The sequence below is a fragment of the Rhinoderma darwinii genome, chromosome 3 (genome assembly GCF_050947455.1).
Source record: "Rhinoderma darwinii isolate aRhiDar2 chromosome 3, aRhiDar2.hap1, whole genome shotgun sequence".
Taxonomy (NCBI): Eukaryota; Metazoa; Chordata; class Amphibia; order Anura; family Rhinodermatidae; genus Rhinoderma; species Rhinoderma darwinii.
The window spans coordinates 372,935,808-372,957,478 of NC_134689.1; the positions used below are offsets into that span (position 1 = coordinate 372,935,808).

General features: G+C 44.5%; 1 protein-coding gene across 1 annotated transcript in view; it reads left to right on the top strand.

Moving 5' to 3' along the window:
• LOC142750509 (adhesion G protein-coupled receptor E3-like) overlaps positions 1–21,671 on the top strand; it is a 127,248-nt gene that overhangs the window by 57,747 nt on the left and 47,830 nt on the right. Inside the window, exon 3 of the mRNA XM_075859511.1 lies at positions 19,961–20,140. Within this exon, the coding sequence (XP_075715626.1) occupies positions 19,961–20,140 (180 nt within the window). The remainder of the gene's footprint in view (positions 1–19,960; positions 20,141–21,671) is intronic.

Consider the following 21,671-nt stretch of genomic DNA (forward strand, 5'->3'; position numbering starts at 1 on the left):
TCCCAGAGCACCCTGGACTATAAGAAGAGCTCTGCCCCTCCCTGTATTGCCTGAGCCTTGTTGTCATTACCCTAATTTGTCTCTACAAATGGTCTCTGTAAAGGATCTGCCAGGCACAGCTTCGGGGTTAACGCCCATAGATAATCAGTCTGCACCTGCTTCTATGTCTGTGAGACTGACTCCATCTTCCACCACTCAGGGTGGCAGGCTTAGGAGTGGGAGAACCTATCACAGCCTGGCCAGACGGAGCTAGCTCCCGCCCTCTGTCTATTTATACCTGCCTTTCCAGTTCCTCCTTTGCTTGTGATTCTTCTCGTTTGGTTTCCAGGCCCTGCTGCAGCTTCTTGTACCATTGTCCTTGCTTCTTATTGACCCCGGCTTGCTGACTACTCTCCTGCTCTGCGTTTGGTACCTCGTACACTCCTGGTTTGACTCGGCTTGTTTACTACTCTTCTGCTCTGCGTTTGGCACCTCGTACTCTCCTGGTTTGATTCGGCTTGTTCACTTCTCTTGTTGCTCACGGTGTTGCCGTGGGCAACTGCCCTTTCTCCCCCTAGCTCTGTGTACCCTTGTCTGTTTGTCTGTCGTGCACTTATTGAGCGTAGGGACCGTCGCCCAGTTGTACCCAGTCACCTAGGGCGGGTCGTTGCAAGTAGGCAGGGACTGAGTGGTGGGTAGATTAGGGCTCACTTGTCTGTCTCCCCACCCCCGTCATTACAGTCTCCTAGTGTCTCCCAGTTCCCAGTGTTTCCTGCTACCTGTAACCTGTATCCCGTGCTATCCTGGTCAAGTACCGTATTGAGTTGGAGTCGTGTTGTGCTGTGTTCCACGCCGGTCCTGTTACACCACGCCTGGTGTCTGCCTGCTGTCAATGTCCCTTCCGAGCCTGCCTCGCTACTGTCTGAAACAACCACAGGTACACCTATACGAACTATAGACTTTTACCTGTGTCCTGTTGGCCAGCTGTCATACCGTTTAGGCGGTATGGCCCAGTGGGTCAACGTACCCAACGTGACACTTATATATCATGCTATAAATTAGCGCATTTTTACTATTTTAATGTGAATGTTTTTGTGGCAAAAATTAAGTCTGAAAGCAAAGGATGACGTCACAAACCATTATCTTTTTTAAAAAAAAGTGTACCTGTTTCCGTTTTTTTTTTCCTGTATAAAATGATGCACCACCCATGTGAAATTTTATATTGACCTGATGAAGGGACTAGTACGGTCCTGAAACGTGTAGTCCAAATGAACAAGTGAATCAAATAAAAAGTATGTCTAGCCATTACTTACAAACCAGGCGCCGCGACTAGATCTCTGCATGCATTTTTCTCCCTTCTCTCCAATTTTATCTTCTTTCCTGGAACAAGAATTCATCCTCCAAGGGACAACAGTGGGTGGCAGCCGGCAGTGGAAACTAACAGCTCAATTGCAGTAGGTGAGTCCAACACAACACTATTTTTTTCTGATGTATGCTCTCAAAAAAACAATATCAGCTTAGAGGAGCGCCACTTCCTCTCTTTTTTCTCCATTTTATTTCTATTAGTGAGAAGTAGACTAACTAGCTCCCACAATACTTGACTAGATAGAATGATACCGGAAGGTAATTACTAATGCGGACAGTGTAGCTATAGTAAGTATAATATGAGGACCACAGTTCTAAACATGGTGGGCGTAACACATCAAACAGTTTATCAGCTGTTAAACGAAGTTCATTATAGATGTGATTTTTTTGTCCTTGTGGGTTCTTATATGTGGGCAAAACTATTCGTTGCCTATATAACAGGTTCAGAGATCAATTTAGGTCAATCACCACCAGTGGGGGCTCTCCGTGCCTCACTGACCATGTCAGAGGGGTATATGGGGTAATCCTGAGGTCTTACAGTTTGCAGGATTGAACGGGTCTATAGACCACAAGGGGATGGGAACCACCACAAGATTTTACTGCAGAGAGAAGCTCGATAGATTTTGCAGACCAATGCAATTAGTGCACTTGGTTTTAATGATAGAAATGACATAAGTGTCTTTTTGTAATTGTATACTTTATTGTATAACATGTCTTGTATTTTGTTACCATGGCGAGAGTTTCCCGCACGTAAAAGACGACTTGCTTATGCCATGACATTACCAGGCCAGACGAAGCGTGCTTTACATGAAACGGTTGTTGCCTTGTATGTAAGCCTACATTTCCAGCTGCAATACCTACCAGGATCGCAATACAGAATACTTTTTACATACGACTATCGGGTGAGTGCCGATTCTTTTTCTATGTATTCACATGAACTTAAAGAGGATCTGTCACTAGTTTAGTAATGCCCAATCTCCTAGCTAATCTAATAGGCACTGTCATACTGATAATGATAGTGAAAATTGTGTCCCAAACGCTTATTATTTTAAAAGTTATCAGCTTTTTTCAAGATATGCAAAAAAGGCTATACTTGCCAAGTGGGCGTCAACACCAGAGATTCTCCTCAGATGGAGCTACCTCACAGCCTCTGACGCTGTCCTATCAGCATGAAGCTACTTCACAAAGCGTGAGAGACTCAGGCTGGAGTTAAAGGGGGATCACTTCAAATAGCCATATCTCTGGCTGTGGACCAGCTAGAAGAGTAATTCTGGTGGCATAAGATGAGATTCTAATCTTTCATATGCCAGGATCGCAGTTCTAGCTGTGAAACAACCGGAGGTATCACCAGTTAAAGTCAGTCTAGAATCGAAGCTGTATGCTATATGCATATACAATTCCCATTCCCAACTGTGGTCCACATCCTGAGATATGGCTATTTTAAGTGCTTCCTCTTTCCTCCAACCTCAGTCTCTCACAGTGTACCTCAGGCTGAGCTACACTATGTGTGAAGCACCTCCACCTCAGGAGAATCGCTGTTGTTGATACCCACTTGACTAGTATAGCTCCATTTGCATATTTATAAAAAAAAGCTCCTAAATTTTAGGCTGGATTCACACGAGCGTGGCGTTTTTGCGCACGCAAAAACGCGGCGCTTTGCCTGCGCAAAAGCCACTTAACAGCTCCGTGTGGCAGCAGCATATGATGCGTGGCTGCGTGCTTTTCGCGCAGCCGTCATCATTATGACACTCCATTTGGATGTTTGTAAACAGAAAAGCACGTGGTGCTTTTCTGTTTTCATTCATACTTTTCACAGCTGTTGCGCGAATCACGCAGTTCGCACGGAAGTGCTTCCGTGCGGCATGCGTGGCTTTCATGCCCCCATCGACTTCAATGGGTGCGTGATGCGCGAAAAACGCCCAAAGAATGGACATGTCGTCACTTGGACGCAGCGGACTAACGCTGCGTAAAAATCACGCACATATCTGCACGGCCCCATAGACTAATATAGGTCTGTGCGACGCGCGAGAAAATCACGCGCGTTGCTCGGACGTATATTGCGTTCGTCTGAATAAGCCCTTAAAATAATAAATGTTTTGGGACACAATTTTCACTATCATTATCAGTGTGACAGCACCTATTAGATTAGCTAGGAGATTGGGCATTACTAAACTAGTGACAGGTCCTCGTTAACAGTCATTTAAAAAAAAAAGTTTTCAATTTTAGTTTTTTCATCATCGTATTCCAAGAGCCATAACTTTTTTTATTTTTTCGTCGACACATAAGGCCTTGTTTTTTGTGGGGCAAGTAGTATTTTTTAATGGCAACATTTAATGTACCATATAAGTTTTTGTGAAGTGGAATTAATAAAAAAAAAATACAATTCCGCCACAGTTTTTTGGGTTTCCATTTTACGATGTTCACTGTGCGGTAAAAATTCAATGTTAATTTTATTTTGCGGGTCAGTACCATTACAGCTATACCAAATTTATATAGGTTTTTTTTTATGTTTTACTACTTTTACTAAATAAAATTTGTTAAAAGAAAATAGTTTTGCTTTATCATATTCTGATTAAAAACACAAAAAATGGCCATACTCACAAATTGGGCAGGTATAATCCCAACAGGACGCAGCCAGGTCAAAAATGCTGCTGAAGGAAAGTGCTCAGGTGTGTTAAATAATAATAGCCACTCCCACTAGCCTTGAGGGGAGTGGCGTGTGGTGCATGGGATATGTAGTAAAAAGTAAATGAATAGTGTATAATGTGCAAGTAGTAATAATATGTGTGAAATATAGGGGGCAGTACTGAGTATAGTGAGTGGTGAATAACATGTGTAAAATATAGGGGGCAGTACTGAAAGGGTCAGGAACGTGAGTGATACATGAAGTGTGGGAGCAGTGTGTAAAACATGGAGGGCTAATGCGTAAATCATGAGGCACAGCCTATATAGCCTGGTAGCAGCCAATTTGTAACGCCATGATAGTACATAGAGCAGGCTGCCCTGCTTGCTATGCCAGACTGCAACACACCATGCTCTCCCAGCATTGAAGACCTGGCTGCGTCCAAAAAGTAGCAAATATAATACAAGTAAAAATACATCTGGTATTGGTTGTAATTTTGGCCAAAAGAACGCAAGCTCGCAATCCTCGTCACGGATCCCCACACTTGCGAGTCCCTAACTGGAACTTTTTGTTCCAAACTTGAAGCTAACCACAGAAAAAAAGTGGGACATATAATAAGATTAAAAACACAATCTTATTCTGATACCCATAACTTTTTCCGCCAATGGAGCGGTGTGAGGGTTTGTTGGTTTTTTTTTGCTGGGCGAGCTCTAATTTTTATTATTATCATTTTGAGATACAGAGGACTTTTTATTTTATTTTTTTATTCAATTTTTTGGAGCAAGCAAGGTGACCAAAAACCAGCAAATTTGGCATTGTGATTTATTTGGCCCTACAGTGTTGACCTTGGGTGTGTAAATAATATGATATTTTTAAAAGTTCTGACTTTCACAGAAGCAGTACCAATTATGTAAAAAATTTTATTGACATTATTTTATGTGAAAAATGTTTTTAAACATTTTATTTAACATTTTTAACCATTTTTTTAGTCCCCTCAGAGGTCTTTACCATGCGATCGATGGATCGCTCATGCAATACATTGTATTACTTATGTATACTTATACTTATGTATTGCAGTGTATTGTATTTTTCTGTGGTCTTCTTTTAAGGGCTTAATAGTAGAGCATGGAAGGCAGACCAGGAGGCCGTCACTAGGCTTACAACTGTAATGGCAACCACTCTGCACCCTGCGATTTAGTTGCAGGGGGCGATTGGGGTACAGAGGGAGCTCCCTTGCTCTGTCTAACTGCTCAGATGCCGCAGTCGCTACTAATCGCGCCATTTTAGGGATTAAGCGGCCAGGTTCAGAATTATATAAGATACAAGCAATTGCTGGTGGGTATCAGCTGTATAAAACAGCCAGCGCCCGCCACATATGGTGCGGGCTCAGCTCCTAAGCCCGCTCCATATTATCTAAACGCTCATCAGGCATAAATGTATAGCAGATGTGGCTAAGAGGTTTGTAATTAGGAGGGTGTCCACTTACGTGTGGTTGAAATATTACCATCCATAATGTGTACGTATAGAAACACTTATATTGTTCATGTACTAGAATCAAACACATAGAATATAGCATTGTAAGTCACACAGACTCTATAAACGGCACCAGGGATACTGCAGTTTGGACACTACTGTCTATTTGGCAAAATTGTAATGGTACTACAAGACCTGGCATTACTGTATAGATCCTACTATGTGGTTGGCACAATTATATGGAGACTGCTTTGACATAAACTACTGTATGAATACTGGTATTTTAATACAATTATATGGGCACCTTGGCCCACATGTGGTTGGCACTACCATTTGGGAATCATTATGTTGTTGCTATCACTGGAACCCATATTACAGTGCCACCAACACTGCTCTCTGGACAGGCTACTCTATATTCTTGCACTATTCTCTATGATGAATACAGGGACCAGAGGACTACTACCGTTGGATAGCGCCCATTTCTGCGTGATCATGAGAGCAGCTGTATGGACACTGCTGATGAGGGGGACCTTGTGACGTGCCTCCCTTGTCCCAGCCATCCAATCTATATATTTTTTGCAAACTAAAAATTCTCTTTAATTATGAGTCACTGAGTCACTGTTTTTTTTTTATTTTCTTGAGAGGAAGTGCTATGTAATCTATGGTGTTATCACCAGAGTGGATATTGGTATAGAAAACACTTCTCTATTTATCGCTCTCACTTCTTCACATCTCTTGTCACAATGCAGAACTCAACCAGACTCCTGCTGCACGGTGAGTAATTGGGATTTTGAGGTTTTTCAAAAATGAGGGTGGCAAATACAGATGTAGGAGAGCTGAATCTGCGTACACGGGGGGTTCACCTGCAGTTCCCTATATACTAGCAAACTGCTATGCGTATTATTCTGCACTTTGTAAGTGCGGGCTAACCCAAGAATATTGGGTGAATGAATTAGGTCTTAGTAAAGCATAGCACATAAAAATATATTCCACAGAAGATGATCAGTAAGGTTATGAAGTTTTGGGATCAGCCCAACCATCCCATTGTACCTATTACCGGTCAGCCTGGTTGATTGTCCTCTCATTGGGCTATGGTTTCCATGTCTTGCACTGATGAGGTACAACAAAGCTTTACCGCTGTAAGATGGAATGAATGTTTCTATAATTTTAGGCTGTCTCTATGTTGTTAAAAAGTTGTCACCATCCTAAAATGCACTTCTGATTATGGGGATTTGTAATGGAAGTACTGTATGCAAATACCTTCTATTTCAGGGGATTTTTATTTTGGAATATTCCTCCTAATGATATGGAGGTGCCCTTAGGCTCCTCATTCCTGGCTCAACCTAAACTTTGAGTCCTGAGGGATGCTTGAGCAGCAGCCAAAGCAGATACATGGGCACAGGCAGACTCGTAGGGTTTAGAAAGTATCCAATGCCCTTTCTTCTTTAGGAGGGGGCTTGCGATAGATCCACCATTGTGTATTTTGTTGTGTGATTCACATCATTGGTTTTTATTTTTGTACCTGGGTGAGAGAAAGAAATAAAACTAAACAAAAAAAAAAAAGTCGTGTGAATGTTGGAATCAGAAGAATCTGTCATATGATGCAAAAGCAATGCAATTCTTTTTGAAGAGAGTAGCCACAATTTATTTTGGCAAGGATTCCGGACAAAAATTTTAGTGTGCCTTTGTAGGTCCATAGAAATATAGTATAAGCCCATAGTCCATTATGGATCATTTTAGCATCCATATTACGCCCCCAAATAAACGTACTTGCCACAGCTCTACTGAACCGGGCTTACATCACCATAGGATCCTATAATATGCTTAGTTGTGTCCTTATTATGGCCGTCTGAAAGCGACATCGTTGTTAGGGTATTATATAATTAGAACTGATCTAAAACAAAAAAGGCAAAATGTAACAGAAACAACCTTAACATTAAATTAGTGTTTTAAGTGTAATATCACCGTGACACTGTATATGTATTTTTTGATTTATTTATTTTTTGCAAGACTAACTGCTTCACCTTTTTGTCTGGGGATTGTCTGGTTACATTTGCATATTTTTACCACAACTACCAGATGTTATATGTTCATGAACTGGCTTTTTTCCCCCCCCCGCTGCTGCATTGAACCACATGGACTTAGATCCTGTTTCATTATTTTTCAAATACTTTGACCTATGTCTAGTATTTCTATGGTGTAACCCCATGGAGAAATCACGGTCATACTGAACTTTTTCATAGTAGTGGTTCTAGAAAGTTTTTTCAAAAGAAAACCAGTGGTAGCGCAGCAATTCTCACAAAAAAACTCAGAAGAGATAAAATACAGCCGTAAATGCAGGAAAAAAGTAACAAAAAAATATACAATAGTTCCTCTAAGACTCTCCTGTTGTGTGTGAATGGAAGTTCATAAATTCTCATTAATTTGTGGCTTAACATCTGTCAGGCTAAGACCGGTTTCAGGTGGCTGTATTATGGCTGCAGCCTTAGAACCCCCATCCTGATTCTACTGTACAAAACATGGATGAACTTAGAACCCTATGGTGACATAAGTTCAGTTTAGCAGAAAACAGGCGTCTGGATGTTGCAGCAATAATACGGACACTAATGTACGGCTGTCTTAAAATGCCCATAAAGGGCAAAAGGGCCACATACTTGCTTGTTCAGACATGAAATCTATATGTGACAGGTTATTTCTTCCTCAGGTCTTGGCGTCTTATTTAGCTTCTTCACAGTGAGAGGTAAGTCACAGGGGAGGTAAAGGGTTAATGTGTGTTCATGATATATAACTGCAGTGTATGTTACTGAATGAACTTGTTATTTCACATAAATACATCTTTTTTTGTTTCTCCCCCGCTTGTATTCACGTGCACCTGGGTGTCATTTTAAGCAGTTAATATTAATGGGTAACTAAACTTTCCGAAAACTTCTGACAAGTCAAAGTGAGATGTCAGAAGTTTTGATCGGTGGGGATCTTTTCCGAAAAAAGCCGATCAGAAACAAAGCAGCTCAGCGCTCACCCAAGCGCTTCTGCCACTTAGTTTTAGCGATCGGTGTGGCCTCAGTGCTCGGACCCCCACCAGTCAAAACTTCTGACATGTCACTATAATAAGTGAGCTAAATAGTTTAGACTCCAGACTGATACATTGTAGCAAACTAGCTAAGAGATTTGTGCACAGGAACCAGATAGGGGGCAGTTTTTACAGAACTTTACTTCAGAAATGAAATGAGTATCTGTGGGTTATACAGTGATACAATATTAGTCTCTGCAAATATCCACATGTCACAGTCACAGGCGTCTCCTCAGCTTCCACCTGCCACATCAGTGAGAACAGTCCCTGCAGTTCTCAGCCACTCCTGTAGCTGTCTCAGTCTCCACAGTTTTCTCTAAATTCTGCTCTCTTTCCAGACTTTCCATTCAGGGGTCTCTCTGTAGTCCCTCTTTAAACTCTCCTCCCATGAGTCTCTCTGCAGTCTCTCTTTATACTCTCCTCTCATGAGTTTCTCTGCAGTCTCTCTTTATACTCTCCTCTCATGAGTCTCTCATGAGTCTCTCTTTATACTCTCCTCTCATGAGTCTCTCTGCAGTCTCTCTTTATACTCTCCTCTCATGAGTCTCTCTGCAGTCTCTCTTTATACTCCCCTCTCATGAGTCTCTCTGCAGTCTCTCTTTATACTCTCCTCTCATGAGTTTCTCTGCAGTCTCTCTTTATACTCTCCTCTCAAGAGTCTCTCATGAGTCTCTCTTTATACTCTCCTCTCATGAGTCTCTCTGCAGTCTCTCTTTATACTCTCCTCGCATGAGTTTCTCTGCAGTCTCTCTTTATACTCTCCTCTCAAGAGTCTCTCATGAGTCTCTCTTTATACTCTCCTCTCATGAGTCTCTCTGCAGTCTCTCTTTATACTCTCCTCTCATGAGTCTCTCTGCAGTCTCTCTTTATACTCCACTCTCATGAGTCTCTCTGCAGTCTCTCTTTATACTCTCCTCTTATTAGTTTCTCTGCAGTCTCTCATTAGACTCCCCTCTCATGAGTCTCTCTGCAGTCTCTCTTTATACTCTCCTCTCATGAGTTTCTCTGCAGTCTCTCTTTATACTCTCCTCTCATGAGTGTCTCTGCAGTCTCTCTTTATTATATCTCTGTAGATAATGCCATACAGACACCCCCTGTAGATAACGCCATACAGACCCCCCCTGTAGATAACGCCATACAGACCCCCCCTGTAGATAACGCCATACAGACCACCCCTGTAGATAATGCCATACAGACACCCCCTGTAGATAACACCATACAGACCCCCCCTGTAGATAACGCCATACAGACCCCCCCTGTAGATAACGCCATACAGACCACCCCTGTAGATAATGCCATACATTCCCCCCTGTAGATAACGCCATACAGACCCCCCCTGCAGAGAACACCATACAGAACCCCCCATGTAGATAACACCATACAGAACCCCCCCTGTAGATAACACCATAAAGACCCCCCTGTAGATAACGCCATACAGACCCCCCTGTAGATAACACAATACAGATCCCCCTGTAGATAACACCATACAGACCCCCCCTGTAGATAACGCCATACAGACACCCCCTGTAGATAACACCATACAGACCCCCCCTGTAGATAACGCCATACAGACCCCCCCTGTAGATAACGCCATACAGACCACCCCTGTAGATAATGCCATATATTCCCCCCTGTAGATAACGCCATACAGACCCCCCCTGCAGAGAACACCATACAGAACCCCCCCTGTAGATAACACCATAAAGACCCCCCTGTAGATAACGCCATACAGACCCCCCTGTAGATAACACAATACAGATCCCCCTGTAGGTAACGCCATACAGACCCCCCTGTAGATAACGCCATACAGACCCCCCTGTAGATAACACAATACAGATCCCCCTGTAGGTAACGCCATACAGACCCCCCTGTAGATAACGCCATACAGACCCCCCTGTAGATAACGCCATACAGACCCCCCCTGTAGATAACGACATACAGAACCCCCCTGTAGATAAAGCCATACAGACCCCCTTGTAGATACCGCCATACAGAGTCCCCCCTGTAGATAATGCCATACAGAGTCCCCCCTGTAGATAATGCCATACAGAGTCCCCCCTGTAGATAACGCCATACAGACCACCCCCCTGTAGATAACGCCATACAGACCACCCCCTGTAGATAACGCCATACAGACCCCCCTGTAGATAACGCCATACAGAGTCCCCCCTGTAGATAACACCATACAGAGTCCCCCCTGTAGATAACGGCATACAAAGTCCCCCATGTAGATAACGCCATACAGAGTCCCCTCTGTAGATAACGCCATACAGACCCCCCTGTAGATACCGCCATACAGAACCCCCTGTAGATAATGCCATACAGACCCCCCTGTAGATAACGCCATACAGACCCCCCTGTAGATAATGCCGTACAGACCCCCCCTGTAGATAACGACATACAGAACCCCCCTGTAGATAAAGCCATACAGACCCCCTTGTAGATACCGCCATACAGAGTCCCCCCTGTAGATAATGCCATACAGAGTCCCCCCTGTAGATAATGCCATACAGAGTCCCCCCTGTAGATAACGCCATACAGACCACCCCCCTGTAGATAACGCCATACAGACCACCCCCTGTAGATAACGCCATACAGACCCCCCTGTAGATAACGCCATACAGAGTCCCCCCTGTAGATAACACCATACAGAGTCCCCCCTGTAGATAACGGCATACAAAGTCCCCCATGTAGATAACGCCATACAGAGTCCCCTCTGTAGATAACGCCATACAAACCCCCCCTGTAGATACCGCCATACAGAACCCCCTGTAGATAACGCCATACAGACCCCCCTGTAGATAACGCCATACAGACCCCCCTGTAGATAATGCCGTACAGACCCCCCCTGTAGATAACACCATACAGACCCCCCTGTAGATAACGTCATACAGACCCCCCTGTAGATAACACCATACAGAACCCCCCCTGTAGATAACACCATAAAGACCCCCCCTGTAGATAACGCCATACAGACCCCCCTGTAGATAACACCATACAGAACCCCCATGTAGATAACGCCATACAGACCCCCCTGTAGATAACGCCATATAACCCCCCAAAAAAAACAACGGCCTATAGTTTGTCCTACAAAAGAGATGTATCCCCTATCCACAGGACCGAAAGTCCCCCCAAGTTCTCCATAACTAACCTCGGACTTCCGGAGTCTGCGCAGTTCAATAAAAATTAAAGGTGCGCTGGTCACGCATGTGCACAAGCGCGACCAGTGCACAATTCATTTCTATGGAGCTGCAGACAGACCCAGGAAGTCCGAGGTTTGTCATGGAGAACTTCGGGGGACTTTCAGTCCCCTGTTCTCCTTATCGCTGCCAGCGATCACACATGTATCCCCTATCCTGTGGATAGGGGATGCTTGTCTTTTGTAGGAACAACCCCTTCAGCGGAGCCTCCGGCCATGGGGAGGGGCCGTGCCTGACGGGTGGCACGGGCCCCCACATGCTGCGGGCCCCGTAGCAGCCGCTACGGCTGCTATAGCGGTAGTTACGCCACTGCTCGCCCTATAATCCACCACCCCCAACTAACTCCTAACCACTCCCCTAATGTTTTCTTAACTTTCCCTACCTACACCCCTGGTCATGGTGGCCTCCCCCTATGGCCTTTTTGCCTGGTCCGGCCTGTAATGTGTGTGTGTGTGTGTGTGTGGGGGGGGGGGGGTTAATACACAGGTGGTGAATGTATACGGTGCAGGAGTGGTTAATATAGAGGCAATGGATGCATGTAATGTGGTGGTGGTAAAATAGAGGCAGTGGATGCATATAATGTGGGGGTGGTAATATAGAGGCAGAGGATGTATACAGTGGAGGAAATAAGTATTTGATCCCTTGCTGATTTTGTAAGTTTGCCCACTGTCAAAGTCATGAACAGTCGAGAATTTTTAGGCTAGGTTAATTTTACCAGTGAGAGATAGATTCTATAAAAAAAAAAATAGAAAATCACATTGTCATTATTATATATATTTATTTGCATTGTGCACAGAGAAATAAGTATTTGATCCCCTACCAACCATTAAGAGTTCAGCCTCCTCCAGACCAGTTACACGCTCCAAATCAACTTGGTGCCTGCATTAAAGACAGCTGTCTTAAATGGTCACCTGTATAAAAGACTCCTGTCCACAGACTCAATTAATCAGTCTGACTCTAACCTCTACAACATGGGCAAGACCAAAGAGCTTTCTAAGGATGTCAGGGACAAGATCATAGACCTGCACAAGGCTGAAATGGGCTACAAAACCATAAGTAAGACGCTGGGTGAGAAGGAGACAACTGTTGGTGCAATAGTAAGAAAATGGAAGACATACAAAATGACTGTCAATCGACATCGATCTGAGGCTCCATGCAAAATCTCACCTCGTGGGGTATCTTTGATCCTGAGGAAGGTGAGAGCTCAGCTGAAAACTACACGGGGGGAACTTGTTAATGATCTCAAGGCAGCTGGGACCACAGTCACCAAGAAAACCATTGGTAACACATTACGCCGTAATGGATTAAAATCCTGCAGTGCCCGCAAGGTCCCCCTGCTCAAGAAGGCACATGTACAGGCCCGTCTGAAGTTTGCAAATGAACATCTGGATGATTCTGAGAGTGATTGGGAGAAGGTGCTGTGGTCAGATGAGACTAAAATTGAGCTCTTTGGCATTTACTCAACTCGCCGTGTTTGGAGGAAGAGAAATGCTGCCTATGACCCAAAGAACACCGTCCCCACTGTCAAGTATGGAGGTGGAAACATTATGTTTTGGGGGTATTTCTCTGCTAAGGGCACAGGACTACTTCACCGCATCAATGGGAGAATGGATGGAGCCATGTACCGTCAAATCCTGAGTGACAACCTCCTTCCCTCCACCAGGACATTAGAAATGGCTCGTGGCTGGGTCTTTCAGCACGACAATGACCCGAAACATACAGCCAAGGCAAAAAAGGAGTGGCTCAATAAGAAGCACATTAAGGTCATGGAGTGGCCTAGCCAGTCTCCAGACCTTAATCCCATCGAAAACTTATGGAGGTAGCTGAAGATCCGAGTTGCCAAGCGACAGCCTCGAAATCTTAATGATTTACAGATGATCTGCAAAGAGGAGTGGGCCAAAATTCCATCTAACATGTGTGCAAACCTCATCATCAACTACAAAAAACGTCTGACTGCTGTGCTTGCCAACAAGGGTTTTGCCACCAAGTATTAAGTCTTGTTTTCCAAAGGGATCAAATACTTATTTCTCTGTGCACAATGCAAATAAATATATATAATTTTGACAATGTGATTTTCTTTTTTTTTTTTTTTTTTTATATAATCTATCTCTCACTGGTAAAATTAACCTAGCCTAAAAATTCTAGACTGTTCATGTCTTTGACAGTGGGCAAACTTACAAAATCAGCAAGGGATCAAATACTTATTTCCTTCACTGTATAATGTGGGGGTGGTAATATAGAGGCAGTGGATGCATATAATGTGGGCGGGTGGTATTATAGAGGCAGTGGATGCATATAATGTGGGGGTGGTAATATAGAGGCAGGGGATAAGTACAGTGTGGGAGGGGGTAATATGAAAGCAGTGGATGAATGTAGTATAGGAGAGGGGTACTACAGATGTGGTGAATGTATACGTCCAGGAGGGGGTAATATTGAGGCAGTAAATGAATACAGTATTGGAGAGGGGTAACATAGAGGCAGTGGATGAATACAGTGTGTGTGGTGGTTATATAAAGCCAGTGAATGAATACAGTGTGTGTGTGTGTGTGGGGGGGGGGCGGGGTAATATAGAGGCAGGGCAGAGGCATAGCTAGGTTCTCCAGCACCCAGGGCAAAGATTCAGTTTGGCGCCCCCCCCCCCCCAACCTCTTTCCCGACAGCTCCTTCCACCTCGCCATGTTTGTTTTCTCTACCAATCAATGACGTGTCATTTCTTTTCCACATTTTTTTTAATGTAACTCGGGCATAAAAATATTTGTAAATTTTACAAGCAATATAGTTCTATACACAACACCAGAACCAAGCTCATTACATATATGCAGCACCAGAACAAAGCTCATTACATATATACAGTGCCAGAACAAAGCTCATTATATATATAGAGCACCAGAACCAAGCTCAGTACATGAATACAACACCAGAACAAAGCTCAGAACAAATACATTTCAGTACAGAGATCAATTGCAAAGTCAGGTTAGCAGCTTCCAGTATGACCTGAATAATGGTAAGAATATACTGGGAGTTGCTTATACCCCAAAAAATAGTACCCTCCACCATCTGTAAAGATCATACAGTAATAATTAGGCTTCGTTCTCACCTGCGTCGTGGTTCCGATCATGGGTTCCGTCAGACCTTTCCATCAGGGGAACCCACGAACGGAAACCAAATGGAAACCATAGCTTTCCGTTATCATTTCAATGGTAACGCTTCCGTTGCTAATGGTTTCTGTTTGTCTCCGTTTCACAAGGTTTCCGTTTTATTGGCGGTATCAATAGAGTAGTCGACTGTATCCACCTGTAATCTATCACATCTAACTTAGATGTGATGTATTACAGGTGGATCCAGCGTGTCAGAGACACACAGGACCCGCTGACACTGAACCCATCAGTCCCACAGACCTGACAAGTTCAGGATTCAGAGTAAAATACAGGTGCTCTGTATACAGGATACAGAGCAGCTATATCTCAAAAAGTAAAAAGATTTTTTAATAAAAACTAATTATAAAGTTGCACAAAACACACTGACTGACATTTTAAAAAATAAAATAAAATCCCTTTCAAAGGTGTACATAACCTTTACTGCAAACAATCAGATCGTAACAAACATTGTCCAGTAAAACAAGTAGCACACGTTTTACCAAAAGTCGGTGCAGTTTTTAAATGATTGTTAATGTCTGCAAAAAACTGCATGGACATTAACAATCATTTGAAAACTGACTCGTGGGAATGCAGCATGTTGACGTGGTTTGCAGCTGTATCGTTGTAAGACAGCAGCTACTATATGTATATACTGTACGGGTATGTTCACACAGGGCAGATACGCTGTGTAAACGCACTGCCCTGTGGTGCAGTTTTTCGGGCAGGAATGGCCGCTGCGGAAAAATGAGCAGAAAAAAAAATAGATACCATGGCGACGCTTCCCCCCTACATCCTGCAGCCCTAGGATGATGTTTCATCCCATGTGACCGCTGCAGCCTGCGATTGACTGCAGTGGTCACATGGGATAAAACGTCGTCCCAGGCGGCCGACCCGGAAAAAGAAACAGAATTCTCGGTAAGTATAAGATTACAATTTTTCCTGAGTTGCGTTTTTTCCATCGGAATCGCTGCATTTCCGCCCCAAAAAAACACATCTGCTATTTGTTTGCGAGTTTTACTTCCCCATTGAATTAAATGGGGAAAACCCAAACAAAACAAATAAGCAGCATTTACGCAAATACAATTAACATGCTGCGGATTTTAAAAAAAATAAACCGCAGGTCAATTACTGAACCTTTTTCTCACTCATCGTGTGGGTGAGATTTGTTAAAATATCATCCACTCTGTTGCTACTGCATTTGGGCTTGTCCACACGTAACAGAATTGCTGTGTATTTAAATACGCAGCAAAATACAGTAGCAGCAAAGTGGGTGATACTTATCAAATCCCATCCACATGCTGCGTAAAATTTCTGACCAGAAATTGACCTGTGGTACGTATTTTTCGTACCGCTGCATGTCGATTCCTGCTGCGGAAAGTGGGCTGGATTGCTGCGTTTTTCAGAGATGTCGCCATCCCCCAGCATTGTGAAAAACGCAGCAAAATCTGCACCATTTTATGCAGAAATAAACGCAAGAAATGGTGCTGTTTTTCCACAGCAGAATTTCTGCTAGTTGCTGCAGAAATTTTCTGTAGCAATTACAATACGTGTAGAGTAGCCCTTATACTGCGGATTTGTCCATACACACAACAGAATTGCTGCAGAAAATTTCTGCAGCAATTCCGTTGAAAGTCATAGGCACACATGAACACGTACACATCACACACTATATATACACACATGAACTCATCACACACTATATATACACACATGAACTCATCACACACTATATATACACACATGTACACATCACATACACTATATATACACACATGAACACATCACACACTATATATACACATCACACACTATATATACACACATGAACACATCACACACTATATATACACACATATGAACACATCACACACTATATATACACACATGAACACATCACACACTATATATACACACATGAACACATCACACACTATATACACACATGAAGGCATCACACACTATATATACACATGTACACATCACATACACTATATATACACACACACACACACACACACGTACACATCACAAATATGTACATTACATGCACACATTATACACATATAAAGTACACATTGTAAACACACATGCACTTACCTTTTATGTAGGATCATTGTGAAGGGAGTTCTCCAGCTTGATGGCCCGACACAGTGCTGCAGACAGTCTCCCCTCCCCCACCCTCAAGTCACGACTGATAACAGCAGCAGCCTGAGGATGGGTGTGTAGAGCAGGGACACTGGCGTAGCTATAGGGGTCGCAGTGGTCGCAATTGCGACCGAGCCCCGAAGCCAGGGGGGCGCACGGCCCCCCCCACCACATCAATAAAAAGTTACTATAGTAACTCGGGCCGCGGGCCCCTGTTACTATAGTAACATACTTTACTTACCTTCCTGGTTCCGGATGGCAGCGGAGGTCCTGACGTAAAGCGCTGTGCGCAGCGCATGACGTCACAGCGGTATGCGCCGCGCACAGCATCGAGACGACAGAACTCCCACCGCGGCCGAAGAGGAAGGTAAGGTTAGCCCTGACTGCCAGGGTCCTACTATATAAGATTACTGTCTGCTGGACCCTGTATCTAAGCCTACGTTGTGGTAGGCTTAGATACAGGGTCCCACAGACAGTATCACACATGGGCCCTGTATCTAAGCCTAACACACGTGTTACTAATCATTTTTTGTGTGTTTTCTTACAGGTTCGGTCGTTGGACTACGTCGGTTTCCAGGACTACTTCGATGACGGCTTTTTTTTTATTATCAATAAAATGGTTAATGAGGGCTGTGTGTTTTTTTATTTTTATTTCAATAAAATATTTTTTCTATGTCTTTGTGTTTTTTTTTAAACTATATTACTACCGCCTTAGTAATGCCCGCCGGCTGATTGACAGTATCCATTGCTAAGGCGGGGCTTAGTGTTAGCCGATGCAGAGGCTAACACTAACCCCCTTTATTACCCCGGTACCCACCGCCACCAAGGGTGCTGGGAAGAGCCGGGTACGATCCAGTACCTGACCATCTGTAGTGATGGTCGGCCACTGGGGTGGCCGCAGGCTGGTATTATCAGAAGGGGAAAGGCCAGATACAGTGGCCTTTCCCATCCTGGTAATACTAGGCTGCTGCTGCTTTATTGTATCTGGCTAATTATGAAAAATGGGGGGGACCCCACGTCATTTAAAAATAAATAAATAAATAAATAATTGGAAAGAACAATGTGGGGTCCCCCCCAATTTTCATAACCAGCCAGATACAACACAGCAGCAGCAGGCAGCATTACAAGGGTGGGAAGGGCCACTGTTTTTGGCCTTCCCCAGCCTAATACTACCAGCCTGCGGCCACCCCGGTGCCTGCCCATCACTACAGATGGTCGGGTACTGGTTCGTACCCGGCTCTTCCCAGTACTCCTGGTGGCGGTGGGTACCGGGGTAATAATGGGGGTTAGTGTAGCCTCTGCACCGGCTAACATTAAGCCCCGCCTTAGTAATGGAGGTTGTAAATCAGCCAGCGGCCATTACTAAGGCGGTGATAATAAAGTTTAAAAAGATACAAGCACATAGAAAAAATATTTTATTGAAATAAAAAAACACAACCCTCATTAACCATTTTATTGAGAATAAAAAAAACGCCGTCATTGAAGTCCTCGAATCCGAAGTCCAACAACCGAACCTGTAAAAAAAACACACACACACAAAAATAATCAGTAACACAAAGAAGCAAAATGATTATTCTTACCTATCCTGGGTCCAGCGCTGGAGACGCAATGACAGCGAGCTGGGCCCTGTATCTAATCCAATCATGTGTGATATTGTCTGCTGAGCTGTGTATCTAATCCAATCATGTGTGATACTGTCTGCTGGGCCCTGTATCTAATCGTATCTTGTGTGATACTGTCTGCTGGGCCCTATATCTAATCCGATCATGTGTGATACTGTCTGCTGAGCCACTGTATCTAATCCTATCCATAGTTTATAGGGTCGTAGTGCTATAGATATGCTATGCTGTCTCCTATACACACATTTTTTTGGGCGGACACATATGTATTGGGGCTATTTCCCTGACATTTTAAGCCCTGAGGGTATGTTCACACGGCAGCGTCTGTTACGGCTGAAATTACGGTGCTGTTTTCAGGAGAAAACAGCACCGTAATTTCAGCCGTAATTTGCTTGTGCAGGCGTCTTTCGCTGCGTCCATTACGGACGTAATTGGAGCTGTTTTTCTATGGAGTCCATGGAAAACGGCTCCATTTACGTCTGAAGAAGTGACATGCAGTTCTTTGACGAGGGCGTATTTTTTACGCGCCGCCTTTTGACTGCGGCGCGTAAAAAAAAATGACCGTCGGCACAGAACATCGTAAGACCCATTCAAATGAATGGGCAGATGTTTGCCAACGCTTTTGAGACGCATTTTCGGACGTAATTCAATGCTAAAACGCCAGAATTACGTCCGTAAATAGGGTGTGTGAACCCAGCCTTAGTGACGCCGCGGCTGCTAGTGCTGCATTGTTGGGTCACTTAGGAGACCCAGCGATGCAGCTGAAAGCTGCGGACCGTCGGCCATGAGAAATTTGCGGGGGGGGGGGGGGGGCCCAGTAAGAATTTTTGCATCAGGGCCCATGAGCCTTTAGCTACGCCCCTGAGTAGGGAGGGGGGCTGGAGGGGGAGATTTGTTAGCAGCACAGACTACAGCTGCTGTTACAGTCGGGCGGCAGTTCTTAGCTGCTGTGCCCTGCGCCAGAGGCCAGAAGCTCACCTAGAAGGCAGGCCGCCGACACTGATCGTTGGCGCCCCCCTCTAACTTGCGCCCGGGGCACATGTCACGCCTGCCCCCCCTAGCTACGCCCCTGGGCAGGGGGTGAGTACAGTGTTGGTGTGGGTAATACAGAGATGGTGAACGTATACGGTTTAGGAGGGTAATATAAAGCCAGTGGATGAATACAGTGTGGGGTAATACATAGGTGGTGAATGTATATGCTGCAAGAGGGATAATATAGAGGCAGTATATTTATAAGATGTGGGAGATGATATAATAAATGCTGCTGTTCCTGTATGTACAGTATACTTCTTGTAGTATTATAGATAACACTCTGAAAACCTCACCACGTTGTTTACTTTTTACTATAGGAATTCGTTTCCTGCCTAATGCAGCAATTCATTTTCCTAAGTGTGATCCTACTCTGAATGAATGTCCAGCTAATGCCAACTGCGAGGAAACACAACGTGGCTACTACTGTGCATGTGACGAAAAGTTCTTAAACAACAAGGACAAGTTAACGATTGTTTACCCAGGTGGAGAGTGTCTCGGTAATGTGCGCTGTCTTACCCTAAGCCTCGTTTTATTTAATATGCACTGAATTAACTTGCTTCTAAGGCACAATCACCGTGTAGCAAGTTGGAACTCCTTTTTGGGTATGTTCACACGAGGGCGTCCGTAACGGCTGAAATTACGGGGATGTTTCAGCCTGAAAACATCCCCGTAATTTCAGCCGTAACAGCATGTGCAGGCGCTTGAACGCCGCGTCAATTACGGACGTAATTGGCGCTGCTATTCATTGAAGTCAATGAATAACGGCTCCAATTACGGCCAAAGAAGTGACAGGTCACTTCTTTGATGCGGGCTTCTATTTACGCGCCGTCATTTGACAGCGGCGCATAAATTACGCCTCGTGTGAACAGACAAACGTCTGTCCATTGCTTTCAATGGGCAGATGTTTGTCAGCGCTATTGAGGCGCTATTTTCAGACGTAATTCGGGGCAAAAACGCCCGAATTACGTCCGTAAATAGGCCGTGTGAACATACCCTTTGACTTTAATGAAGCTGGGCCCAAATGAAAAATCTGTAAAAGGGCCCCCACCCACCATGTGCCATTTATAATCCTGGTGCCTTTAATGAGGCAGAAGGGCCTGTAGATAGTGACTGCAACCTTTGTACCCCTTATCGCTACGCCCCTGCAAAACACAATATAAATGTGAGTGCTTTATTTATACAGCATTTTAATTTCTAGAAATGTTGCCGAAAGAAACTCTCCAGGATGAAAATAATGTATCACCAGGGGCATACACCAACTTCTCATGGGGCAATATAAAAATTTCCCAACCTCTTTCAGTTCCCCCAAAGCTTTACTAAGCACAATCTGTGACCCCATAACATTTCCATTAATAATTAGTCCCTCACAGTATTACCAGCGACAGGGCCAGCCACAAATAATACTTTCTCATCAGTGCCATTCATCATTGTAGAAACTTATACCTTACATGGAAGTATCTTTGCACAGGGCGCATCACTCCAGCAGTTGGAAGGGGACGCTGCGCTGGCTCCCTTCCGCTGCTTGTTTTAGAAGCGCCCGTGCCAGGCTACTCAGCAGTCGCCTTCCCGCCCGGACACTTCTTCACTTAGTGGGGTCGCTACCACTGTAGCAGCCATAGCGGCTGCTAGCAGTGAGACCGGGCATGAGGGCGCCTGCGCCGGATTCCCCCATAGGCGGCGGCTCCGCTAGCAGCCGCTGCGGCTACTATGGTGGTAGCGACGGCACTATAGCAGAGCAGGGAGGTATCTAGCGCCACTGTAGCTCCCTGAAGGAGCGGAATGCCCGTGTGGCTGGGGATTCCACTCCTGAAGCGCTCCGCTTGATGTCTCTGTCCATATATGGACAGCGACATCAGGGGAAACTCCTGAAGCGGAATCCCCATCCACATCATTGCAGACGCTGTGACCGGGGATTCCATTCCAGGAGAAGCCAATGACGTCACTGTTCGTAAATGGACAGACGCCAGGGGCTTCTCCTGGAGTGGAATCCCCGGTCACAGCGTCGGCAATACGGTGGTCGGGGATTCC